This window comes from Embiotoca jacksoni, unplaced genomic scaffold (genome assembly GCF_022577435.1).
Source record: "Embiotoca jacksoni isolate LCO1_2020_lvr unplaced genomic scaffold, fEmbJac1.0.p SCAF_5, whole genome shotgun sequence".
Lineage (NCBI taxonomy): Eukaryota > Metazoa > Chordata > Actinopteri > Embiotocidae > Embiotoca > Embiotoca jacksoni.
In genome coordinates, this window is record NW_027185403.1 from 9,245,136 (window position 1) to 9,272,785 (window position 27,650).

General features: G+C 40.0%; 4 protein-coding genes across 4 annotated transcripts; 3 read left to right on the forward strand and 1 right to left on the reverse strand.

Moving 5' to 3' along the window:
• Window positions 1–5: 5 nt before the first annotated feature.
• Window positions 6–24,342, reverse strand: LOC138211046 (zinc-binding protein A33-like). The gene is made up of 10 exons (XM_069170623.1): window positions 23,961–24,342; window positions 22,222–22,403; window positions 19,271–21,176; window positions 18,055–18,225; window positions 7,285–8,064; window positions 6,428–6,523; window positions 3,611–3,844; window positions 3,388–3,410; window positions 2,809–2,924; window positions 6–1,480 (listed from the first exon to the last, which is right to left on the reverse strand). The coding sequence occupies exons 5-10, from the start codon at window positions 7,801–7,803 to the stop codon at window positions 915–917; spliced, it is 1,554 nt and encodes a 517-aa protein (XP_069026724.1). The 5' UTR covers window positions 7,804–8,064; window positions 18,055–18,225; window positions 19,271–21,176; window positions 22,222–22,403; window positions 23,961–24,342; the 3' UTR covers window positions 6–914.
• Window positions 9,909–10,600, forward strand: LOC138211064 (endonuclease domain-containing 1 protein-like). Its single transcript, XM_069170643.1, has one exon. The coding sequence runs from the start codon at window positions 9,920–9,922 to the stop codon at window positions 10,499–10,501; it is 582 nt and encodes a 193-aa protein (XP_069026744.1). The 5' UTR covers window positions 9,909–9,919; the 3' UTR covers window positions 10,502–10,600.
• Window positions 14,499–16,564, forward strand: LOC138211055 (endonuclease domain-containing 1 protein-like). The gene is made up of 2 exons (XM_069170634.1): window positions 14,499–14,862; window positions 15,501–16,564. The coding sequence occupies exons 1-2, from the start codon at window positions 14,557–14,559 to the stop codon at window positions 16,107–16,109; spliced, it is 915 nt and encodes a 304-aa protein (XP_069026735.1). The 5' UTR covers window positions 14,499–14,556; the 3' UTR covers window positions 16,110–16,564.
• LOC138211608 (endonuclease domain-containing 1 protein-like) lies at window positions 24,270–27,520 on the forward strand (the record flags this gene model as incomplete). The annotated part of the gene is made up of 2 exons (XM_069171577.1): window positions 24,270–24,494; window positions 26,844–27,520. Coding segments are annotated over 2 exons (834 nt in total), but the record flags the coding sequence as incomplete, so codon positions are not given.
• Between the last annotated feature and the right edge of the window lie 130 nt (window positions 27,521–27,650).

The window sequence follows — 27,650 nt, forward strand, 5'->3', positions numbered from 1 at the left end:
AAAAATCAGTCAAATATGATGTTTATTCTTCAATGTTTTTACAAAAAACTGAGGAACATCTTGCAGAAAAATTTATAACATTTTAAATCTTTCCTCTGAGTAAAGTCTGATCACAATTTTAGCAACCAACATACCTTTTCTGAAGTGCTCAAAGCCGACACAAAGTCAACTCTAAACGTTTCTTACCATCAGCAAATCCCATAAAAAGACCAAAACCAACAATGTGTCGGTCTTTTACTTCATGAGTCCACTCATTTCCAATTAAGATGTAAATCTATAAAATCAGTCACAAATATAAAGATTCATGTTTTTCAAATGTAAAAGTCATTTCTACAAACAGCTGGGCACTGAAGGTTTTGGCAAACGTTGCTCAAAAAGAAAAACAGAACATTGGTTTGGAACTATCTTAAGGCACGGATTAACACGTGTTTGGTGCACTGGTAGGTATTCAAGGCAGCAGGAGAGTGTATTAGGAACTGACTCAAAATAAAAGCAGAATGTGTATTGATCATAATGAAGCATCATGTCATGAGGCGAGTTGATGTGTGAATAATAGTTGCCAAACAACAACAATGGATCTCTGTGGCTCAGAGGTATAAAACTGATCATGTTTTAGATGCACAGATCAAATTTGTTAGAAGGGTCAGTTGATTGATTTTGGTCTTTTAATGCGTCTGTTGACTCTAAGGTCTTAAAGTGTTATCTTTCTTCTCCAGTCTAAATACCAGTCTTAGGAGAATTACAGAGTTATCTGCCTGTTCGTCATCATGCAGCCAAAAAGTCTTTATGATACGGCACGTGTGAATGCTCGAAACATGAGTCCATCATTGAGTTTATTGCCTGATGAATCTCTATTAGCAGTTTAAACTTGAACCTGTTGGTGCACAGCGTCCGTCCTCCGATAAAAAGGACGTCTATCCCCAGCGTGGCATTACTATGGTGAGTGGCTCCCGGTTTAGTCCATTGATGATTGGCCAGGGATTAAAGTAGGGGAAAACAGGCTCCTTGAATTCTGCATCATAGAAAGTGAAGAGGTGACTCATGTCTCCTGCATCGTAAAACGCCACTTCACCACGGCCGTAGTCCAGATAGACCCCCACCCTCCTGGGGGGTTTGGAGGGATATAATAAGCTCTCCTCTGAGTCAGTGCACGCTTCATACTCACTGGTGCCGTTGCCGTTGTCCCTCAGCACCAGGATCCAGAAACCATCGTCCGGGCACAGGCTGATTTCATCTTTCCTGTTGACGGAGGCTTTGGCCACGCCAAGACCCCACGCTGTCTTGGGACCCACCTCCACCTCCCAGTAGTGTCTGCCCGAGGAGAAGGCTTTAGAGCCCAGGACAATGTTGTAGCGGGTGAAGCGCTCGGGGTTGTTGGGGAGGTTTGGTTGGATTCTTCCCACCTGGACGCTAGTGCAACACGGAGAAACCCAGAGGCAGGGGTAGGCTGTGTCTGGGTCAAGGGTCACCACAGTGACAGCTGGAAGGGCATTTAAAAAAAAAAAAAAAAAAAAAAAAGCATAAATAAATAAAAGAGTTGAAATACAACAACATGTTTACAGAGAATGACCTGAGGAAGACTTCTTAGTAGTGACCTCAGCAAGATACTGAATATCTACTTGCACATTTAGTGTAAGACGAGCCGGATAAGAGCATCAACAGCATGGCTGCAAATAAAATATAAATGATGTACCCGTGATGTAACTCCAGAGATTAATTTAATCCCTGGAGTCTTGTCTAGTTTTACAGAATCAACAATAAAGGTATAAAGACAGGTCAGCAGTAAATGCCCAGAAATACCCAAAATAAGTGTTTACACACATGACTTCATCCCAGTGACAAACTGGTTTAATGAGAAGAGTTTAGAGAGCAGATGCAGACATGTTTGAAACTCCTCCAGGTAGAGCAGTCTGATGATATACTGAACATTAAATGCAAAGCACAAAAATGCCTTTTGTAGGTTATATTGTAGTCCATTGATGATTGGCTAGGGATTAAAGTAGGGGAAAACAAGCTCTTTGAATTTTGCATCATAGAACGTGAAGAGGTGACTCATGTCTCCTGCATCGTAAAACGCCACTTCACCACGGCCCTAGTCCAGATAGATCCCCACCCTCCTGGGGGGTTTGGAGGGATATAATAAGCTCTCCTCTGAGTCGGTGCATGCTTCATACTCACTGGTTATTAGTTGTATGGTTATATAACCATATCATTCCAAAGGGGCACTCCATCAAAGCTTTCATGTCAAAGTCAACGCGCTAGTCACCGACAGCACTAATGAACCTGTGACAGCAGTTGTATAATGTCTCAAGTTGCTCTTCAGGAGCTTTGAAAATGACTGAAAAGGTATCTTTCGAACTACCATTTTAAATGGTAAATGGTCTGTACTTGTATAGCGCTTTATCACCTTTCGGTCTCAAAGCGCTTTAACATGGTTTTCCCATTCACCCATTCACACACTAATGAGAGAGATCACCATGCAAGGTGCTCCCATCAGGAGAACATTCACACACCAATGGTACACCATCGGGAGCAACTTAGGGTTCAGTGTCTTGCTCAAGGACACTTAGGCATGTGGACAGGAGGAGCTGGTGTTCAACCCACTCTACTGTCTGAGCCACAGCCTCCCTAAAGCATTAAAAACTTTAGGTGTGGCTTGAATGATGTGGGTGTTTACCAGAAGAAGAAAGAAAAAAAAAACTTGGTATCGTGTTGCTGTGTGTTTTTAGATTTTGACTTGTACCGGAGACTATAAATCAGGATATTCCAATCTCTAAATTAAAAAAATATTTGTGTGTGTCTTCATACCCGGCTGAAAAGTTGAGCTCATCTTCCTCCAGGTCCTGTACTGCAGAGGTCCCAGAAACTCTCCTGCCTGCAGATCCACACCCACCTCTCGGGGGCGCTCAAACAAGCTCTCAGTCCTGAGAGAGGGAGAGTGTATTTTGTTGAATTACCAGATGTCAAAAACTGTATACTCAACAGAAATTTTTAACATAGCAGAAAAGAAGTCATTCTGGATTTTACTCTTTAGATTTAAGTTATGTGCAGCACTTTGAGGGTTTGGCCTTTAAGTAATATCTTCATGATAAATCTTAGCTATTGCAGCTATTTAAGAAGAAATGTAAAAAAGAAAATGATAAAACCTACATGTTTGAAATTACTTTTAGTAAAAATGTCAAATCTATAACGGCCTTAATCGCTAAACCACAATCATACCCTCATTTCCTGTTTCAACAAGACTCACATTAAATTGCAAAACAAAACACCATTTTCCTGTGACATTTCACAACAGTCATATATACATGAAGGGGAGTTGACCTAGAAATGAAAGCAACTCAGTAATAGATTTCTGCTGTTAGATGATCTTGTCAAGATGATACGCACCCGCCAATGAAATCTTTGATTCCCTGAAACAGAGCAGATCAAAACAGTTCTGTGATTACAAAACGCTTCAGTCTCTGCTGAAACATCCAGATATCGCTCTGTCAATGCCGTCATAGAGATATTGTTTAAATAATCTTTGGTATCTTTCTTTTTAAAAATCTGCCAAAGCCAAACAACAGTTGTATACATCCATTCATTAATCTTCTCCTCTGCGCTGACTCACCTTGAGTTGCTCAGGGTTTTCTTCTTCCCTTAGTTTGAGGCGAAGTTTGTCGGCGGTACTTTCCAGCTGGCTGATTTGCTCCGTGGCCTGAGTGAGCGCCTCCTCCAGCAGGTTGAGCTTCTCCTCTTTCTGCTTCTGCAGCTTCTCCTTAATGCGCTCCTCTTCCTCAAGAAGGAACTCCTTCAGATGGCCAAACTCTACAGTGACCAGCTCCTCCAGATCTCCTGCCTGCTCCTGAAACACAGAGAGGACTCCAATCATCAAGAACAAGCACTCAATTATAGTGCAAAACAAAAAAACAAACACATTTTCTGCCCATATAAACTTAACTGAAAGAAAATAAAACCCTTGTTCAACAAGTTATTCATGTGAAGCGTCATTAAAAGTACAGTAATGGTTCAAGCAAATATTAACATGAATAGAAAATAATCTTAGTAGGTTCAAAATAAAACACTTTACAATTATAGTGAATAAAATAATAGACAGCCACATGAAAATTTTCATGCCGAGGAAATGTTAAAACAACCTGAAATAGTGGCATACAGAGAGCAAAAAGAGAGGATAACTAGGGGATGGTTCAAGGTCATCTGAGCCAGTCCTAATTATAGATTTTATCCACAAGGAAAGTTAATCTCACAAATAACAGAAAACCCTAGAAACCCACAAGATTTAAAGTTCTTCTTTATACACTTTATAACAGTATCAACAAGTATTTTGGTATAATAAATGTTTGGCCACTTGGGTGCAGTGATGTGAATACAACATTCCATCTATTATTACCTCATGATATTGTTATGGTAAGTATGCTAATAAATAGTTTCTTTATTTACACACCCAGCAGTTACATAACACTGCATTCATTTTGAGTTTGTGTCAAACTGGCAAACAAAAAGTCTGAATTCTCTTTCATCTCCGTTTTGGTCTCCACCAACTCCTGTAGAAAATATTGTGGCTTTTTAGGTCTCTACAGCTATTTGAAAACTGTGTCAGTCTACCATTTAGTGCATGGTGTGTAAAGTACAGGTTTTTAGATTTTTCACAGCTGTCGTCTTCTGCCGTAAACAACGCTTGTGAGAGCGTTGAGAGTGAAAACAGAGAAGCTAAGTTATGAGCTAAAAAAACAAAAATCAAGGCTCTAAAAGCTCTCTTTGCAGAGCTGTGGGGAACTGCATAGACTTCCTGTAAGGTTTGTCCCCTCATGTGACCCAGTTCAAATTGCATATATTTTCACTGTTATAAATTAGTGCAGCTGAGACACACAGTGCAGTTCCTTTTATTTAACAGTCAGATTTTTTCAAAAAACACATTGACCAAGTTACCACCTTAAGAAACAGAGAAAAAACAAAACAAAGAATCCACCACTTCCTCTGCACCAGTGCAGGAACAAACCTCCACTAAATCAAAGGACAGAAAACTCACTCACTGCTCTGTTTGGATTCAACAAAATGAACGGATCATGGTTGATCTTGTGCAAATGTTAAGATATATACCCCTTCCTGTTTGACTTTAAGGAAGTACCACTAAAGCCTGACGTTCCCTCTTCATTTGTTTGTTATTCTGTTTTTATTGTATCATTTGACCGGTTTTTGCCATCATACTCTAATGTATTAATGCTGGAAATATGGACAACATCTTATATTTAAAAATAAATATTAAGATCAAAATTACTTTTACAGTAGTTTATTTCTTCTGTCCTCGAAAACATCAAATCATTACTTCCTCGTTACTCCTGTGGTCTTGTTTCCTTCCTTTGTACCTACATTAAAGTAACACCAGGAAAGTATTTTCTTTGTGCCTGATTGAGGTTACACTGTAGATTGTGATACTGAAATATGTTGTTTTGTACAGGTAGTGCACACAAACAACAACAACAAGAACAAAACCCAAATAGGCATGTACGATTCCTCTGAATTTGGCGGATGGACAGATGTTTATCATTTGCCACAGACCCACAGAAAGAAAAATTTACGGGGAAGGACAAATTGACAAACGTCCTCTCGACCTTGCTCACCCACATCCTGTCATACTGACAGAAATGGAGAAGTGAAAATCTGTGAATCGGCACCTGAACTGGGTCAAACACACAGACAGCATAATATACACGGTGAGGCAGACATTCAACCAGACAGACAGACGGGAAGAAAAGAAAAAGACAGTTTGTAGTAACCTCAAGCAGAGATATGTGAAGTTATCTGCTGCTGCAGAAATGCTCCAGGCGGTACACACACGACCCTCATATCTGTTTCTCTCTCTCTCTCTCTCACTCATACACACACACACACACACACACACACACACACACACACACACACACACACACCTCCGTTTTAGGTGAATACAGACAATCTTCACTCTGTCAGCTGTTATCTCTTTCTGTGAGGGTATGTCACGTGCAGTTTTTGTACATTCATACGTGTGTGTGGGCAGGTGTGCGCGTTTATCAGTGAATAAAAGAGGGCGTGAGGAAGATAAAGAAAATGTGACATGTTCATGAATGTTTATGAACCAGTTGTTTTATTTCCAGACGCACCTCTGGCTAAACATGAGCGTCATTATGTTAAAACATCACTCAATAACAACCTGATGTGTCACCGCCAGTCATAATTATTAGGACAAGTCGTCAGTCACGTCTGTCAGACAGGTAAAGGCAGAGGAACGCAAGTGAACACTGCCTCCCTACCAGAATTTCTGGTTATATTCAAAAGACACAAACATTGGTTTTGCAGGGATTAGTTTACAGATATGTTTTTACTACCTTTCACAATCCTTCACAAACAAATAGCCCACACACAGACACACAAACAAGCACATAGATACCTTAATAAGGAGGATCTTTTCATTGGTCTGTCTTTGGAAGATCGTGGCCTCCTCTGACTGCAGCTGAACCTTCTCGAGAGCCACAGACAGCTTATCCTGTTGGCACGCACCAGAAATAGACAATCACATGCAAAACGTTGTTAAGAAGTAGTGTAGGTAAACCAGGTTATCCTTAAACGAACAGTTAATTTGATTGGAGCCTCAGTGAACAACAGCCCATCTCTAATGGGAGTCATATGATGGCTGCCCATTTCCAACAGAAACAAATTCAAACAGAAAATAGGAATTTAGCAGAAGTGAAGCATGTTGAAACACAGAGGCCTCTCAGAGCGACTTGCCAAACAAACGGATGAAGGTCAGGTGCAAGGTTTAAAGTGTTGTTGAGTTTTCAGAGCTCACGGAGGCCTGCTGAATTCCTGTATAACTCAAAGTGCCTGAAGGCTGCCAGAGCGAACAGAGAATGATCTTTTAAAAACAACTGCCATGTCACAAGGTCTGCTCTGTGAAAACAAACAGCGCAGTTTTCTGTTATAAAAAAAAATTTGATTTCAAGTTTTAGGAATGTTTGTCAAGTTTGAGATGCATTTCTTTGAAAGGCACTCCTTCAAACGTCAACTCCAGCTGTTACAGCAGCAACATTATAGACCAAACATGGAGCCAAAAAGATTTATATAGTAGAAAAACTCAAGTTTGGTGAGCCATCTTATCCATATTTAGGCAGGCTGTTCAAATGATAATATTTTACCAGAAGTACTTTGACTCATTGGTCTGTACAGGCCTGATTTCAGACCTGATGTAACCTGAGAAAGACTGGCGGCTTGCGCAAACAAAGGTGTCTCAGGTCAATAAGACAGTACCTTGTAGTTCTCAAAAGCCTCGGTAATAGGGATGACATTGTGGTTCTTGTGATCCCGGGACATGCCGCACACGAGACAGATGGGGAGCTGGTCGTCCTCACAGTAAAGCTTCAGCTTCTCCTCGTGCTCGTCGCACATATCCATACCGAGGCGAGGCCAGTGCCCGATGGACGAGGCCACGCTGCTCATGCTGGACCCGGGCTCGCGCTCCTCCGGCATGTCCAGCGCACCCTCATAGTCCCATCCGGATGTCCCCGCGGCTGCGTCCATGGCGCGTGCTCTCCGCACACTGTCCACGACGTTGCACAGAAGGGAGTTGGGTCGAAGTTTGCGGGCGCACGTCTTCCTACACTTCGGACAACTCGACAGCTCGTCCGCCTTGGCCTCCCAGCACTGGATGATGCACACCTGGCAGAAGTGGTGTCCGCACTCGAGGATCACGGGATCATGGAACAGCTCCAAACACACGGGGCAGGTAAGCTCCGACTGCAGCTCCTCAAGCGCACTGGCCTCCTCCATTCTCTGCTGTGCGCATAATCTTCCTGAGAAGAAACGCCTGGTGGAAACACTGTGGCAAGTAAAAACTAAACTGCTCTTCCGTTCCCACTGAGAGGGAGTGGTCTGAAGCTGACAGCGGTGCAAATGTGTTCACGGAAGAAGACGGAGGGCGTGTAGAAACAGGCGAGCGAAGGAGCTGCTCCAAGGCTGCAAAACGCACGTCTTCATTAGCCCGAAGCCAAACGTTTTTTTTTTTTCTTTTCTTTTTTAGAAAGAGTGAACCTAAACAGGAAAAAAAGTAAAGAAAAGAGCAATAATTACCTTAGTGAGTAAATGTAACTTGATAAAGTGGTTTTATGTTGTAACTATGTGCTACTTTTTTCGAAAACAGTTGATGATGAAACAAGCAGCTTCTGGGTTGAAGATCATACATCAAATGTCATTAATAAAAGATGATAAACACAAACACCTGAACAAAAGTATATAGCGTTCAAAGTGGACACTGACGGACTGTATTAACTCTTCTTCTCTTTCATAATGTTCAAAAACAAACTCTCCAGCCTCTGAGTCAGGAAAACAAGCCAAAACACAGAAGATGGGAAACTAGCTGACACTGTTAAAAGTATAACGCTGAGCAGCCCTCCTCTCTGTGGAAACTAAGACTCTGGTAATTCCCAGCCATTCACAAATGATTACACCTCATCACAACTACGACTCAATACTCACAGTCCAAGCAGTTTCACAGACTCAACCTTGATTAGTTTGTGTCATAGCCCGAAGTCCTCACTAGATGGCCATGACATACAGTCTAACTTCTGTATTTCATTGAGCTACATTACACGTCCTTTTGTCCTGGAATGTCTCCTTATAAGGCAGTAAAGTTAAGACCAAATGTTCAGGCAATGTTCATGTTTTTTGTATCTTATATATTATAAATGTCTATATTTTGTAGGGAATTTAAGCCGGTGTCCAGAAAATCACCATATGTTCTGGCAGGTGTTTTGAAATGTGTAACATTTCTGATTTACACCTTCCAAATAAACTAAATAACTATATCGAATCACATGCATGCATGTTAAAACACAAAGCAGTTTTTAATGTAAATAACAAAAATGTTTTGAAAAATGATTCAATTAACTTTGGGGTTTCTTCGCACATGCCCACAACAACAGCAGTGAAGCAGAGAGCACATCCACCGATGAGCTAAGATGAGACCGATCTTTATTTTTTTTTTGTGAATACCAATGTTGTTCGTATTGATGCTAAACAGGATTATCAGTAATATTACTCATTTAGATATGCACATCATGGTCTAAACTCTACCTCCTAGCTGTTATCTGCAGTGTGCATCAGTTTGCTTCCTCCCCAAATGTTTAGATTTTCTGCAAACTTAAAATTCCTGAAGACAGTGAATTTATCATTATCAAAAAACTGAAGCCAAATGACTGAAGATTTCCCACCAAAAAAGTGAGCACAAAAAAATTAAGGAGCCACAGACTTGACATAAACGGACTGTTGTGATATAATGGAAGTACTTAGAGGAGCATGGTAGTGGAATTATATCAAATCTCAAATAATTGCCAATCAAAGTATGAGGAAGCATTTACCAGCTGATGGAGATTCTTTTATACTGTGGTCATCAAAATTAGTGTTTGACTCTCCAGCAGTTCAAACATCTCACTCCAGTCCATACAGAGCTATGCATCACACCAGGTACTCATGTATATTCAACATCTCTAAGTCTCCATTGATGGTTCAATATTTTAGACAGCAGGTGATAAAGCAGGGGGCAGACTCTCTGCAGGGACGCATCACTTCAGCACTTGAAGAGGACTCTTTGTCCTGCGTGGAATGAAGACAAGACAACAACAAGCCAGCAAGAAACTGCTCCGTCAGTTCCTGTAACACATTTTATATTTGACCTAAATATTGTCAGAGTGTTGTGTGTCAGCAGACCAACATGGTCTAACTAAAGGATGTCTGCTATCTCTGGAATATACATGAAATACAGGTGTTCTATTTGGACATGAACAAATGTCCAGGTCATTAATTTCCTCACCTCACCACAATTACCAAAAATGAAAGACGTGTACTTCCTTCTCTGTCTCAGTTGGCGTCTTCCAAAGCCAGCCCAGAGATGAAACCTTTCGACACGCCTGTTGACCAGAATGTGATTGAAAGCCAGGCGGTGCTTGAGGACTACAGGAACTCCAACTTCACCAAGGGCCATCTCAACCCTAGTGTGCACCAGAAGACAAAAGAAGACCGGAAGGCCACTTTCACCCTGACAAACATTGTCCCTCAGCGAGGCGGCTCCAACTCTGGCCCATGGAGCCAACTGGAGGAAGATGTGTTGAAAAGACTCAAGACCTACTGCACAGGGAAGATGTACGTTATCACCGGGGCCATGCCTTACGAGTCGGGAGCACACTGGATTAATGGCAGGGTGTCTGTTCCTGAGTACATGTGGTCCGCGTACTGCTGCCCTTCATTTAAACCTAAACTTCCTGAGTCTGTGCAGATGTTTTTCCCCACATATGCTGCCGTAGGAAGAAACGACCCAACCAGCGGAGGGGAGATCGTCCCAGGTGATGTCATAGCGAGGGAAGAGGTATGGGGTTATGATGTGAGGCCGATGCCTTTACAGACTCTGGAGGATATCCTGGCACAAAGGCTGGGCATGTCCATAAGTCTGTTTGATGGCCACTGTCAGAAATAAAGGGCTTCAGCTCCTTGTTAAAATCAAATGTTAATTGTTATGACTGCTGTCACCAAGTACAGCAGAACACTTAATACTAATTAATTCATAATACTTGGTTTGCACAGTATAAACAAAATTGAACACCTTCAAATAAAAATAATTGTCTGACAGTGATTAAATTGTGCTCCTTATATCACCACATTAAATGCACACCTTATTAATCAATTTCTTGTAGTGAAGAACACTTCAGTGAGGCTATGCTACTTTGCAAACCATCTATTTGTATTGTATCATTTATATGAGTGAAGGTTTGCCAAATAAGTCCATATATAATATATATATATATATATATATATATATATATATATATATATATATATATATATAATATTCACAGAATTTCCTATTGCCAACACACGGACACTATACAGCTAAAATGCTGCAGGATGCCTCAAACTATCTCTTGACAAGAGAAAATAGATAATACCATCAACTGTTTACATTCAATTTAGTGTATAAACTGTATTCTTTCATACGCTAAACAAATGTAATGTGTTCAAATTGTGCAAGATTATAGTTGCATAAGTATCAGTGAAAGTGATGAAAATAGAGCAAAGCATTTTCACTGATAAAAACAACTTCTCTCAGGGGATGAATTGGCAAATTAATTAGGTGATAACATCACAGTGGACAACATGAGCCTGACACAAATGCTGCCGTCATCAGAGGAAATACACAAAATACCAACTCTCTCTCTTTGTTATTCTATATTTGTTAAGTCCATTAGGCTAGGCCTACTTCAGGTTCCTAAGGTGTCTGACCCTGCACTTACCTGTCTGATGTTTTGTGCGTTGCGTTCAGGCTACAGGCTGTTCCTCCACCCGCAGAACAATAATCCCTTTTTTAATTTTTCCACAAAACATAAATGTCCAATTTCCAGCGGTAAATCAAGACACAACTTACTGCACGACCCTTTAATATTATGCAGGGTATAACATACAAACTTTGGCACCAGAGCTGTCAAAAACACCTCCGGGTTCAAACACCTTACAACAACCTTGACCTCCCTGCCTACTTACCTCCCTCAGCTCTAAATATGAAAACAACGACACCCAGAGTACACCCAATGAATAACAATACAATTCTGGTTATTGCAGGAACGTATTGACTCCCATAAATAAAATAGAAAATGTTTTTAGAGGTGCTTCACAATATGCAGTAAAATCATCAGTTTTGACAGACAAATCAAGCATGACAACTGGAACTGAGGGTTTTCCCTGCACCCTGTACTCAGTCCTTCAAATCAACCCGTGCCACTTATAAAGCACAGGCAAACATGAAAACACTGCGTGATGTGTAAGAGCAGCTGTTTCTCTTACCTGTACACAAGACAGTGTGAGTTTGTCAACGTAGTCTTTATTTAGTATTTCTATGAATTTCTCCATGGAAATCTTTAAAAAAAAAATACCATCGAATGTCTTCACATAATTGGGTTTATTTGGATTTGAGACAGAATTGAATAGGGTAGACCACTATCATTTCAATTGTATATTGTTTCAAAACTCATTAAATCTACTAGATATACATTTTTCTACAATTCTTCCTTGTGCAGCATCAGAAATGCATTACATTTTCCTGCTGAAGAGATGTGATGTATTTGTGTACTGTAGCATAAGCAAACATGAAACATTTCCGATATGACCTTTCTGAATCTTTGATGCGATGATTCCCCACATTAGCAGCGGTGGAAAGAAATCATCCCAATGGTAGAGAGTAAATCTTGGAAAAGGATCTCTGACTGGAACCCAAATTTGAGGGCCCCTTTGTGAAGCAGATGTCCTTGAAGACCCTCGAGGAAATCCTGCAACAAAGGCTGGTCATGAAAAACAATCAGTCAGTTTGACACAAATAAGACTGACGAGCTTCATTTCTTTGTTTAAATCAAGTTAACTTACTGGTAAACACACAAGTGCAGCACAGGTTGTTAATCCCTGAAAATTTTTGTAATTAATATGTCGGCAACGACTTCTCCCACTGCCTTGATTTCTTCCACTGAGAGGGAGTGGTCTGAAGCTGACAGTGGTGCAAATGTTTTCAAGGAAGAGACGGAGGGCGTGTAGAAACAGGCGAGCGAAGGAGCTGCTCCAAGGCTGCAGGGCGCACGTCTTCATTAGCCCGAGGCCAAACGTTTTTTTTTTTTTCTTTTCTTTTTTCCTTTTTTAGAAAGAGTGAACCGAAACAGGAAAAAAGTAAAGAAAAGAGCAATAATTACCTTAGTGAGTAAATGTAACTTGATAAAGTGGTTTTATGTTGTAACTATGTGCTACTTTTTTCGAAAACAGTTGACGATGAAACAAGCAGCTTCTGGGTTGAAGATCATACATCAAATGTCATTAATAAAAGATGATAAACACAAACACCTGAACAAAAGTACATAGCGTTAAAGTGGACACTGACGGACTGTATTAACTCTTCTTCTCTTTCATAATGTTCAAAAACAAACTCTCCAGCCACTGAGTCAGGAAAACAAGCCAAAATACAGAAGATGGGAAACGAGCTGACACTATTAAAAGTATAACGCTGAGCAGCCCTCCTCTCTGTGGAAACTAAGACTCTGGTAATTCCCAGCCATTCACAAATGATTACACCTCATCACAACTACGACTCAATACTCACAGTCCAAACAGTTTCACAGACTCAACCTTGATTAGTTTGTGTTATCAGGTGTCATAGCCCGAAGTCCTCACTAGATGGCCATGACATACAGTCTAACTTCTGTATTTCATTGAGCTACATTACACGTCCTTTTGTCCTGGAATGTCTCCTTATAAGGCAGTAAAGTTAAGACCAAATGTTCAGGCAATGTTCATGTTTTTTGTATCTTATATATTATAAATGTCTATATTTTGTAGGGAATTTAAGCCGGTGTCCAGAAAATCACCATAAGTTCTGGCAGGTGTTTTGAAATGTGTAACATTTCTGATTTACACCTTCCAAATAAACTAAATAACTATATCGAATCACATGCATGCATGTAAAAATGTTTTGAAAAATGATTCAATTAACTTTGTGGTTTCTTCGCACATGCCCACAACAACAGCAGTGAAGCAGAGAGCACATCCACCGATGAGCTAAGATGAGACCGATCTTTATGTTTTTTTGTGAATACCAATGTTGTTCGTATTGATGCTAAACAGGATTATCAGTAATATTACTCATTTAGATATGCACATCATGGTCTAAACTCTACCTCCGAGCTGTTATCTGCAGTGTGCATCAGTTTGCTTCCTCCCCAAATGTTTAGATTTTCTGCAAACTTAAAATTCCTGAAGACAGTGAATTTAGCATTATCAAAAAACTGGAGATTCTTTTATACTGTGGTCATCAAAATTAGTGTTTGAATCTCCAGCAGTTCAAACATCTCACTCCAGTCCATACACAGCTATGCATCACGCCAGGTACTCATGTATATTCGACATCTCTAAGTCTCCATTGATGGTTCAATATTTTAGACAGCAGGTGATAAAGCCGGGGGCAGACTCTCTGCAGGGACGCATCACTTCAGCACTTGAAGAGGACTTTTTGTCCTGCATAGAACGAAGACAAGACAACAAGCCAGCAAGAAACTGCTCCGTCAGTTCCTGTAACACATTTTATTTTTGACCTAAATATTGTCAGAGTGTTGTGTGTCAGCAGACCAACATGGTCTAACTAAAGGATGTCTGCTATCTCTGGAATATACATGAAATACAGGTGTTCTATTTGGACATGAACAAGTGTCCAGGTCATTAATTTCCTCACCTCACCACAACTACCAAAAATGAAAGATTTGAAACAAGTCAAAGAAAAAAAAGTATATGCAAACTATTGTTTCCCAGAATGCAGCCTGACTGCTGATGAGCAGGGGAAGTTGGACAGTAAGCGGGGGTAGTGGGTGGGTCAGAACTGTTGCCCAAGAGTTTCTGCTTTCAGTATAAATAAGAGGAAACCTTCTTCTCAGCCTGTACATTTGATTTTTGACTTTAAGCTAAACAAATCTGTGTGCCTGTACAGCTGCTCCTCTGTTACACAGGATGTCTCAAAGGACTTTGCTGCAGCCTGCCATAGGAGCTCTGTTTGTTCTCCTACCCTGGTTCGGTGGCTTGGTCGTTGGAGAGGTCGGCAACGACTTCTCCCACTGCCTTGACTTCTTCTACAAAGAAATTCCACCAACTGGCATCAACGCAGCAGGATACCAGCCAATATGCCAGCGCCACAAAAACCAGTACCACTTTGCCAGCATGTACCACCGTCAGCATCGTGCACCGCTGTTCTCTGCGTACATACTGAGGCTTAAAGACAGTAAACGGCCCGAAGACATTTGGATGTACGAACCGCAGGTAAGTGAGCTCAAGAGCAGCACTTCTTTTAGAAACTAACAACATTGAGTTGTTTGTTATTTTGTCTAATATGATATATTGATATCTAGCATGCTGTATCATATATATTATTGGAAAAAATTTATGTTCTGAAAAGGGCAAGGTAAGTCAAGTTAACAAGTATCACTGCCTCTTGTTCAATGAGTTATTTATATGAAGGTATAAAACTGTGAAGAGTTACAATATGTGTGACTAATTAACTTTTATACAATTGTTTACACAGAATCACGCAAATGTTTTGCATTTCCAACAAGACAAAGTGGAAATTTTAATGGAGATTTAAAAGCAACACAAGACGATGTGACAGGAAAACAAATTTAGCTTTTAATTGAAATGTCATTGTGGCCAGTGTGTTAATTTCTAGGGCACTAATGTAAAGCAGAAGTATCCTCCTCCAGACTGTAAGTGCAAAAGTGAATTCACACATATTACACTTTCTCTGGAGAGAGAATACAGAAAGGAAAACTGCTTTAGTAAGCTACGTGAGTGAATCAGTCATACACTTTTTTTCCCCATAGTGTTAAATACACAGACTTAAAAAGCAGACAAAAAAACACTCTTCATTAAAACAGACATATGTACTTCCTTCTCTGTCTCAGTTGGCGTCTTCCAAAGCCAGCCCAGAGATGAAACCTTTCGACACGCCTGTTGACCAGAATGTGATTGAAAGCCAGGCGGTGCTTGAGGACTACAGTGAGTCCATCTATACCAAGGGCCATCTCAACCCTAGTATGCACCAGAAGACAAAAGAAGACCAGGAGGCCACTTTCACCCTGACAAACATTGTCCCTCAGCGAATCGGCTCCAACTCTGGCCCATGGAGCCAACTGGAGGAAAATGTGTTGAAAAAATTCAAGACCTACTGCACAGGGGAGATGTACGTTATCACCGGGGCCATGCCTTTCAAGTCGGGAGCACACTGGATTAATGGCAGGGTGTCTGTTCCCGAGTACATGTGGTCCGCGTACTGCTGCCCTTCATTCAAAGCTAAACTTCCTGAGTCTGTGCAGATGTTTTTCCCCACATATGCTGCCGTAGGAAGGAACGACCCAGACAGCGGAGAGGAGATCGTGCCAGTTGATGTCAAAGCGAAGAAAGATGTACGGGGCTATGATGTGAAGCCGATGCCTTTACAGACTCTGGAGGATATCCTGGCACAAAGGCTGGGCATGTCCATAAGTCTGTTTGATGGCCACTGTCAGAAATAAAGGGCTTCAGCTCCTTGTTAAAATCAAATGTTAATTGTTATGACTGCTGTCACCAAGTACAGCAGAACACTTAACCAGAGTTTCTCCCCTTCCCTAGAAACTTACTGTCACTTCACTGATTGAGGACATGATCATTATATTGTGGTTATATAAAAGTATTTTCTGCGTGGATTGATCTTGTAAAATCAACATTTCCCTCTTGTTAATTTCATCTTTTAACATATTCATTAACTGTGTGACTTTTCAATAAAACACAATGAAGTATGTAAAAAGAGGAGCCTGCTTTTGATTTTATATGTTCATTTCATGTTGGTTGAACCAGTAAGCAAACTGACTAAATACCAAGCTATTACTGGTAACACAGAAATGTACAATATACTACAGTATCATTCATAATACTTGATTTGCACAGTATAAACAAAATTGAACACCTTCAAATAAAAATAATTGTCTGACAGTGATTAAATTGTGCTCCTTATACCACCACATTAAATGCACACCTTATTAATCAATTTCTTGTAGTGAAGAACACTTCGGTGAGGCTATGCTACTTTGCAAACCATCTATTTGTATTGTATCATTTATATGAGTGAAGGTTTGCCAAATAAGTCCATATATAATATTAATATATATATAATATTTACAGAATTTCCTATTGCCAACACACGGACACTATACAGCTAAAATGCTGCAGGATGCCTCAAACTATCTCTTGACAAGAGAAAATAGATAATACCATCAACTGTTTACATTCAATTTAGTGTATAAACTGTATTCTTTCATACGCTAAACAAATGTAATGTGTTCAAATTGTGCAAGATTATAGTTGCATAAGTATCAGTGAAAGTGATGAAAATATAGCAAAGCATTTTCACTGATAAAAACAACTTCTCTCAGGGGATGAATTGGCAAATTAATTAGGTGATAACATCACAGTGGACAACATGAGCCTGACACAAATGCAGCCATCATCAGAGGAAATATACAAAATACCAACTCTCTCTCTTTGTTATTCTATATTTGTTAAGTCCATTAGGCTAGGCCTACTTCAGGTTCCTAAGGTGTCTGACCCTGCACTTACCTGGCTGATGTTTTGTGCGTTGCGTTCAGGCTACAGGCTGTTCCTCCACCCGCAGAACAATAATCCCTTTTTTAATTTTTCCACAAAACATAAATGTCCAATTTCCAGCGGTAAATCAAGACACAACTTACTGCACGACCCTTTAATATTATGCAGGGTATAACATACAAACTTTGGCACCAGAGCTGTCAAAAACACTTCCGGGTTCAAACACCTTACAACAACCTTGACCTTCCTGCCGACTTACCTCCCTCAGCTCTAAATATGAAAACAACGACACCCAGAGTACACCCAATGAATAACAATACAATTCTGGTTATTGCAGGAACGTATTGACTCCCATAAATAAAATAGAAAATGTTTTTAGAGGTGCTTCACAATATGCAGTAAAATCATCAGTTTTGACAAACAAATCAAGCATGACAACTGGAACTGAGGGTTTTCCCTGCACCCTGTACTCAGTCCTTCAAATCAACCCGTGCCACTTATAAAGCACAGGCAAACATGAAAACACTGCGTGATGTGTAAGAGCAGCTGTTTCTCTTACCTGTACACAAGACAGTGTGAGTTTGTCAACGTAGTCTTTATTTAGTATTTCTATGAATTTCTCCATGGAAATCTTTAAAAAAATACCATCGAATGTCTTCGGGTTGGGTTTATTTGGATGTGAGACAGAATTGAATAGGGTAGACCACTATCATTTCAATTGTATATTGTTTCAAAACTCATTAAATCTACTAGATATACATTTTTCTACAATTCTTCCTTGTGCAGCATCAGAAATGCATTACATTTTCCTGCTGAAGAGATGTGATGTATTTGTGTACTGTAGCATAAGCAAACATGAAAACTTTCAGATCTGACCTTTCTCAATCTGTGATGCCATGATTCCCCACATTAGCAGCAGTTGAAAGAAAGCATCCCAATGGTAGAGAGTAAATCTTGGAAAAGGATCTCCGACTGGAGCCCAGATTTCAGGGCCTCTTTGTGAGGCAGATGTCATTGAAGACCCTCGAGGCAATCCTGCAACAAAGGCTGGTCATGAAAAACAATCAGTCAGTTTGACATAAATAAGAGTGACGAGCTTCATTTCTTTGTTTAAATCAAGTTAACTTACTGGTAAACACACAAGTGCAGCACAGCTTTTTAATCCGTGAATAAATGTTTAATTAAAATGTCGGCAACGACTTCTCCCACTGCCTTGATTTCTTCTACAACAAAATTCCACCAACTGGCATCAACGCAGCAGGATACCAGCCAATATGCCAGCGCCACAAAAACCAGTACCACTTTGCCAGCCTGTACCACCGTCAGCATCGTGCACCGCTGTTCTCTGCGTACATACTGAGGCTTAAAGACAGTGAACGGCCCGAAGACATTTGGATGTACGAACCGCAGGTAAGTGAGCTCAAGAGCAGCACTTCTTTTAGAACTAACAGCATTGAGTTGTTTGTTATTTTGTCTAATATGATATATTGATATCTAGCATGCTGTATCATATATATTATTGGAAAAAATGTATGTTCTGAGAAGGGTAAGGTAAGTCAAGTTAACAAGTATCACTGCCTCTGGTTCAATGAGTTATTTCTATAAAGGTGTAAAAGTGTGAAGAGTTACAGTATGTGTGACTAATTAACTTTTATACAATTGTTTACACAGAATCACGCAAATGTTTTGCATTTCCAACGAGACAAAGTGGAAATTTGAATGTAGATTATAAAGCAACACAAGACGATGTGACAGGAAAACAAATTTAGCTTTTAATTGAAATGTCATTGTGGCCAGTGTGTTAATTTCTAGGGCACTAATGTAAAGCAGAAGTATCCTCCTCCAGACTGTAAGTGCAAAAGTGAATTCACACATATTACACTTTCTCTGGTGACAGAATACAGAAAGGAAAACTGCTTTAGTAAGCTACATGAGTGAATCAGTCATACACTTTTTTTGCCCACATCGTTAAATACACAGACTTAAAAAGCAGACAAAAAACACTCTTCATCAAAACAGACATGTGTACTTCCTTCTCTGTCTCAGTTGGTGCTTTCAGATGCCAACCCAGAGATGAAACCTTTCCACATACCTGTCGACCAGAATGTGATTGAAAGCCAGGCGGTGCTTGAGGACTACAGGAACTCCAACTTCACCAAGGGACACCTCAACCCTAGTGTGCACCAGAAGACAAAAGAAGACCGGAAGGCCACTTTCACCCTGACAAACATTGTCCCTCAGCGAGGCGGCTCCAACTCTGGCCCATGGAAACAACTAGAGAATGAGGTGTTGAGAAAATTCAAGGCCTTCTGCACAGGGAAGATGTTGACAGTCTGACAGTGATTGAATTTTGCTCCTTATACCACCACATTAAATGCACACCTTATTAATCAGTTTATTGTACTGAAGAACACTTCAGTGAGGCTATGCTACTTTGCAAACCATCTATTTGTATTGTATCATTTATATGAGTGAAGGTTTGCCAAATAAGTCCATATATAATATTAATATATATATAATATTCACAGAATTTCCTATTGCCAACACAGGGACAGTATACAGCTAAAATGCTGCAGGATGCCTCAAACTATCTCTTGACAAGAGAAAATAGATAATACCATCAACTGTTTACATTCAATTTAGTGTATAAACTGTATTCTTTCATACGCTAAACAAATGTAATGTGTTCAAATTGTGCAAGATTATAGTTGCATAAGTATCAGCGAAAGTGATGAAAATAGAGCAAAGCATTTTCACTGATAAAAACAACTTCTCTCAGGGGATGAATTGGCAAATTAATTAGGTGATAACATCACAGTGGACAACATGAGCCTGACACAAATGCAGCCATCATCAGAGGAAATATACAAAATACCAACTCTCTCTCTTTGTTATTCTATATTTGTTAAGTCCATTAGGCTAGGCCTACTTCAGGTTCCTAAGGTGTCTGACCCTGCACTTACCTGGCTGACGTTTTGTGCGTTGCGTTCAGGCTCCAGGCTGTTCCTCCACCCGCAGAACAATAATCCCTTTTTTAATTTTTCCACAAAACATAAATGTCCAATTTCCAGCGGTAAATCAAGACACAACTTACTGCACGACCCTTTAATATTATGCAGAGTATAACATACAAACTTTGGCACCAGAGCTGTCAAAAACACTTCCGGGTTCAAACACCTTACAACAACCTTGACCTCCCTGCCTACTTACCTCCCTCAGCTCTAAATATGAAAACAACGACACCCAGAGTACACCCAATGAATAACAATACAATTCTGGTTATTGCAGGAACGTATTGACTCCCATAAATAAAATAGAAAATGTTTTTAGAGGTGCTTCACAATATGCAGAAAAATCACCAGTTTTGACAAACAAATCAAGCATGACAACTGGAACTGAGGGTTTTCCCTGCACCCTGTACTCAGTCCTTCAAATCAACCCGTGCCACTTATAAAGCACAGGCAAACATGAAAACACTGCGTGATGTGTAAGAGCAGCTGTTTCTCTTACCTGTACACAAGACAGTGTGAGTTTGTCAACGTAGTCTTTATTTAGTATTTCTATGAATTTCTCCATGGAAATCTTTAAAAAAATACCATCGAATGTCTTCGGGTTGGGTTTATTTGGATGTGAGACAGAATTGAATAGGGTAGACCACTATCATTTCAATTGTATATTGTTTCAAAACTCATTAAATCTACTAGATATACATTTTTCTACAATTCTTCCTTGTGCAGCATCAGAAATGCATTACATTTTCCTGCTGAAGAGATGTGATGTATTTGTGTACTGTAGCATAAGCAAACATGAAAACTTTCAGATCTGACCTTTCTCAATCTGTGATGCCATGATTCCCCACATTAGCAGCAGTTGAAAGAAAGCATCCCAATGGTAGAGAGTAAATCTTGGAAAAGGATCTCCGACTGGAGCCCAGATTTCAGGGCCTCTTTGTGAGGCAGATGTCATTGAAGACCCTCGAGGCAATCCTGCAACAAAGGCTGGTCATGAAAAACAATCAGTCAGTTTGACATAAATAAGAGTGACGAGCTTCATTTCTTTGTTTAAATCAAGTTAACTTACTGGTAAACACACAAGTGCAGCACAGCTTTTTAATCCGTGAATAAATGTTTAATTAAAATGTCGGCAACGACTTCTCCCACTGCCTTGATTTCTTCTACAACAAAATTCCACCAACTGGCATCAACGCAGCAGGATACCAGCCAATATGCCAGCGCCACAAAAACCAGTACCACTTTGCCAGCCTGTACCACCGTCAGCATCGTGCACCGCTGTTCTCTGCGTACATACTGAGGCTTAAAGACAGTGAACGGCCCGAAGACATTTGGATGTACGAACCGCAGGTAAGTGAGCTCAAGAGCAGCACTTCTTTTAGAACTAACAGCATTGAGTTGTTTGTTATTTTGTCTAATATGATATATTGATATCTAGCATGCTGTATCATATATATTATTGGAAAAAATGTATGTTCTGAGAAGGGTAAGGTAAGTCAAGTTAACAAGTATCACTGCCTCTGGTTCAATGAGTTATTTCTATAAAGGTGTAAAAGTGTGAAGAGTTACAGTATGTGTGACTAATTAACTTTTATACAATTGTTTACACAGAATCACGCAAATGTTTTGCATTTCCAACGAGACAAAGTGGAAATTTGAATGTAGATTATAAAGCAACACAAGACGATGTGACAGGAAAACAAATTTAGCTTTTAATTGAAATGTCATTGTGGCCAGTGTGTTAATTTCTAGGGCACTAATGTAAAGCAGAAGTATCCTCCTCCAGACTGTAAGTGCAAAAGTGAATTCACACATATTACACTTTCTCTGGTGACAGAATACAGAAAGGAAAACTGCTTTAGTAAGCTACATGAGTGAATCAGTCATACACTTTTTTTGCCCACATCGTTAAATACACAGACTTAAAAAGCAGACAAAAAACACTCTTCATCAAAACAGACATGTGTACTTCCTTCTCTGTCTCAGTTGGTGCTTTCAGATGCCAACCCAGAGATGAAACCTTTCCACATACCTGTCGACCAGAATGTGATTGAAAGCCAGGCGGTGCTTGAGGACTACAGGAACTCCAACTTCACCAAGGGACACCTCAACCCTAGTGTGCACCAGAAGACAAAAGAAGACCGGAAGGCCACTTTCACCCTGACAAACATTGTCCCTCAGCGAGGCGGCTCCAACTCTGGCCCATGGAAACAACTAGAGAATGAGGTGTTGAGAAAATTCAAGGCCTTCTGCACAGGGAAGATGTTGACAGTCTGACAGTGATTGAATTTTGCTCCTTATACCACCACATTAAATGCACACCTTATTAATCAGTTTATTGTACTGAAGAACACTTCAGTGAGGCTATGCTACTTTGCAAACCATCTATTTGTATTGTATCATTTATATGAGTGAAGGTTTGCCAAATAAGTCCATATATAATATTAATATATATATAATATTCACAGAATTTCCTATTGCCAACACAGGGACAGTATACAGCTAAAATGCTGCAGGATGCCTCAAACTATCTCTTGACAAGAGAAAATAGATAATACCATCAACTGTTTACATTCAATTTAGTGTATAAACTGTATTCTTTCATACGCTAAACAAATGTAATGTGTTCAAATTGTGCAAGATTATAGTTGCATAAGTATCAGCGAAAGTGATGAAAATAGAGCAAAGCATTTTCACTGATAAAAACAACTTCTCTCAGGGGATGAATTGGCAAATTAATTAGGTGATAACATCACAGTGGACAACATGAGCCTGACACAAATGCAGCCATCATCAGAGGAAATATACAAAATACCAACTCTCTCTCTTTGTTATTCTATATTTGTTAAGTCCATTAGGCTAGGCCTACTTCAGGTTCCTAAGGTGTCTGACCCTGCACTTACCTGGCTGACGTTTTGTGCGTTGCGTTCAGGCTCCAGGCTGTTCCTCCACCCGCAGAACAATAATCCCTTTTTTAATTTTTCCACAAAACATAAATGTCCAATTTCCAGCGGTAAATCAAGACACAACTTACTGCACGACCCTTTAATATTATGCAGAGTATAACATACAAACTTTGGCACCAGAGCTGTCAAAAACACTTCCGGGTTCAAACACCTTACAACAACCTTGACCTCCCTGCCTACTTACCTCCCTCAGCTCTAAATATGAAAACAACGACACCCAGAGTACACCCAATGAATAACAATACAATTCTGGTTATTGCAGGAACGTATTGACTCCCATAAATAAAATAGAAAATGTTTTTAGAGGTGCTTCACAATATGCAGAAAAATCACCAGTTTTGACAAACAAATCAAGCATGACAACTGGAACTGAGGGTTTTCCCTGCACCCTGTACTCAGTCCTTCAAATCAACCCGTGCCACTTATAAAGCACAGGCAAACATGAAAACACTGCGTGATGTGTAAGAGCAGCTGTTTCTCTTACCTGTACACAAGACAGTGTGAGTTTGTCAACGTAGTCTTTATTTAGTATTTCTATGAATTTCTCCATGGAAATCTTAAAAAAAAATACCATCGAATGTCTTCACATAATTGGGTTTATTTGGATTTGAGACAGAATTGAATAGGGTAGACCACTATCATTTCAATTGTATATTGTTTCAAAACTCATTAAATCTACTAGATATACATTTTTCTACAATTCTTCCTTGTGCAGCATCAGAAATGCATTACATTTTCCTGCTGAAGAGATGTGATGTATTTGTGTACTGTAGCATAAGCAAACATGAAAACTTTCAGATCTGACCTTTCTCAATCTGTGATGCCATGATTCCCCACATTAGCAGCAGTTGAAAGAAAGCATCCCAATGGTAGAGATTAGATCTTGGAAAAGGATCTCCGACTGGAACCCAGATTTCAGGGCCTCTTTGTGAGGCAGATGTCCTTGAAGACCCTAGAGGAAATCCTGCAACAAAGGCTGGTCATGAAAAACAATCAGTCAGTTTGACGCAAATAAGAGTGACGAGCTTCATTTCTTTGTTTAAATCAAGTTAACTTACTGGTAAACACACAAGTGCAGCACAGCTTTTTAATCCGTGAATAAATGTTTAATTAAAATGTCGGCAACGACTTCTCCAACTGCCTTGATTTCTTCTACAACAAAATTCCACCAACTGGCATCAACGCAGCAGGATACCAGCCAATATGCCAGCGCCACAAAAACCAGTACCACTTTGCCAGCCTGTACCACCGTCAGCATCGTGCACCGCTGTTCTCTGCGTACATACTGAGGCTTAAAGACAGTGAACGGCCCGAAGACATTTGGATGTACGAACCGCAGGTAAGTGAGCTCAAGAGCAGCACTTCTTTTAGAACTAATAGCATTGAGTTGTTTGTTATTTTGTCAAATATGATAAAATTTATATCTAGCATGCTGTATCATATGTATTATTGGAAAAAAATGTATGTTCTGAGAAGGATAAGGTAAGTCAAGTTAACAAGTATCACTGCCTCTGGTTCAAAGAGTTATTTCTATAAAGGTGTAAACGTGTGAAGAGTTACAGTATGTGTGACTAATTAACTTTTATACAATTATTTACACAGAATCACGCAAATGTTTGTGCAGCACAGGTTGTTAATCCCTGAAAATTTTTGTAATTAATATGTCGGCAACGACTTCTCCCACTGCCTTGATTTCTTCCACTGAGAGGGAGTGGTCTGAAGCTGACAGTGGTGCAAATGTTTTCAAGGAAGAGACGGAGGGCGTGTAGAAACAGGCGAGCGAAGGAGCTGCTCCAAGGCTGCAGGGCGCACGTCTTCATTAGCCCGAGGCCAAAAGTTTTTTTTTTTTCTTTTCTTTTTTCCTTTTTTAGAAAGAGTGAACCGAAACAGGAAAAAAGTAAAGAAAAGAGCAATAATTACCTTAGTGAGTAAATGTAACTTGATAAAGTGGTTTTATGTTGTAACTATGTGCTACTTTTTTCGAAAACAGTTGATGATGAAACAAGCAGCTTCTGGGTTGAAGATCATACAACAAATGTCATTAATAAAAGATGATAAACACAAACACCTGAACAAAAGTACATAGCGTTAAAGTGGACACTGACGGACTGTATTAACTCTTCTTCTCTTTCATAATGTTCAAAAACAAACTCTCCAACCACTGAGTCAGGAAAACAAGCCAAAACACAGAAGATGGGAAACTAGCTGACACTATTAAAAGTATAACGCTGAGCAGCCCTCCTCTCCGTGGAAACTAAGACTCTGGTAATTCCCAGCCATTCACAAATGATTACACCTCATCACAACTACGACTCAATACTCACAGTCCAAGCAGTTTCACAGACTCAACCTTGATTAGTTTGTGTTATCAGGTGTCATAGCCCGAAGTCCTCACTAGATGGCCATGACATACAGTCTAACTTCTGTGTTTCATTGAGCTACATTACACGTCCTTTTGTCCTGGAATGTCTCCTTATAAGGCAGTAAAGTTAAGACCAAATGTTCAGGCAATGTTCATGTTTTTTGTATCTTATATATTATAAATGTCTATATTTTGTAGGGAATTTAAGCCAGTGTCCAGAAAATCACCATATGTTCTGGCAGGTGTTTTGAAATGTGTAACATTTCTGATTTACACCTTCCAAATAAACTAAATAATTATATCGAATCACATGCATGCATGTAAAAATGTTTTGAAAAATGATTCAATTAACTTTGGGGTTTCTTCGCACATGCCCACAACAACAGCAGTGAAGCAGAGAGCACATCCACCGATGAGCTAAGATGAGACAGATCTTTATTTTTTTTTTTTGTGAATAGTAATGTTGTCCGTATTGATGCAAAACAGGATTATCAGTAATATTACTCATTTAGATATGCACATCATGGTCTAAACTCTACCTCTTGGCCGTTATCTGCAGTTTGCATCAGTTTGCTTCCTCCCCAAATGTTTAGATTTTCTGCAAACTTAAAATTCCTGAAGACAGTGAATTTATCATTATCAAAAAACTGAAGCCAAATGACTGAAGATTTCCCACCAAAAAAGTGAGCACAAAAAAATTAAGGAGCCACAGACTTGACATAAATGGACTGTTGTGATATAATGGAAGTACTTAGAGGAGCATGGTAGTGGAATTATATCAAATCTCAAATAATTGCCAATCAAAGTATGAGGAAGCATTTACCAGCTGATGGAGATTCTTTTATACTGTGGTCATCAAAATTAGTGTTTGACTCTCCAGCAGTTCAAACATCTCACTCCAGTCCATACAGAGCTATGCATCACACCAGGTACTCATGTATATTCAACATCTCTAAGTCTCCATTGATGGTTCAATATTTTAGACAGCAGGTGATAAAGCAGGGGGCAGACTCTCTGCAGGGACGCATCACTTCAGCACTTGAAGAGGACTCTTTGTCCTGCGTGGAATGAAGACAAGACAACAACAAGCCAGCAAGAAACTGCTCCGTCAGTTCCTGTAACACATTTTATATTTGACCTAAATATTGTCAGAGTGTTGTGTGTCAGCAGACCAACATGGTCTAACTAAAGGATGTCTGCTATCTCTGGAATATACATGAAATACAGGTGTTCTATTTGGACATGAACAAATGTCCAGGTCATTAATTTCCTCACCTCACCACAATTACCAAAAATGAAAGACGTGTACTTCCTTCTCTGTCTCAGTTGGCGTCTTCCAAAGCCAGCCCAGAGATGAAACCTTTCGACACGCCTGTTGACCAGAATGTGATTGAAAGCCAGGCGGTGCTTGAGGACTACAGGAACTCCAACTTCACCAAGGGCCATCTCAACCCTAGTGTGCACCAGAAGACAAAAGAAGACCGGAAGGCCACTTTCACCCTGACAAACATTGTCCCTCAGCGAGGCGGCTCCAACTCTGGCCCATGGAGCCAACTGGAGGAAGATGTGTTGAAAAGACTCAAGACCTACTGCACAGGGAAGATGTACGTTATCACCGGGGCCATGCCTTACGAGTCGGGAGCACACTGGATTAATGGCAGGGTGTCTGTTCCTGAGTACATGTGGTCCGCGTACTGCTGCCCTTCATTTAAACCTAAACTTCCTGAGTCTGTGCAGATGTTTTTCCCCACATATGCTGCCGTAGGAAGAAACGACCCAACCAGCGGAGGGGAGATCGTCCCAGGTGATGTCATAGCGAGGGAAGAGGTATGGGGTTATGATGTGAGGCCGATGCCTTTACAGACTCTGGAGGATATCCTGGCACAAAGGCTGGGCATGTCCATAAGTCTGTTTGATGGCCACTGTCAGAAATAAAGGGCTTCAGCTCCTTGTTAAAATCAAATGTTAATTGTTATGACTGCTGTCACCAAGTACAGCAGAACACTTAATACTAATTAATTCATAATACTTGGTTTGCACAGTATAAACCAAATTGAACACCTTCAAATAAAAATAATTGTCTGACAGTGATTAAATTGTGCTCCTTATATCACCACATTAAATGCACACCTT

Bases quoted from the DNA above. Each gene is read 5' to 3' on its own strand.
- LOC138211064 (XM_069170643.1), top strand. From the start codon at position 9,920: ATGAAACCTTTCGACACGCCTGTTGACCAGAATGTGATTGAAAGCCAG.
- LOC138211046 (XM_069170623.1), bottom strand. From the start codon at position 7,803: ATGGAGGAGGCCAGTGCGCTTGAGGAGCTGCAGTCGGAGCTTACCTGC. The intron at 6,524-7,284 runs GTACTGTCTTAT...GCGTGCCAACAG, and splicing joins AGGCTTTTGAGAACTACAAG to GATAAGCTGTCTGTGGCTCT. The intron at 2,925-3,387 runs GTGCGTATCATC...TCCCTCTCTCAG, and splicing joins ATCAAAGATTTCATTGGCGG to GACTGAGAGCTTGTTTGAGC.
- LOC138211055 (XM_069170634.1), top strand. From the start codon at position 14,557: ATGTCTCAAAGGACTTTGCTGCAGCCTGCCATAGGAGCTCTGTTTGTT. The intron at 14,863-15,500 runs GTAAGTGAGCTC...TCTCTGTCTCAG, and splicing joins TTTGGATGTACGAACCGCAG to TTGGCGTCTTCCAAAGCCAG.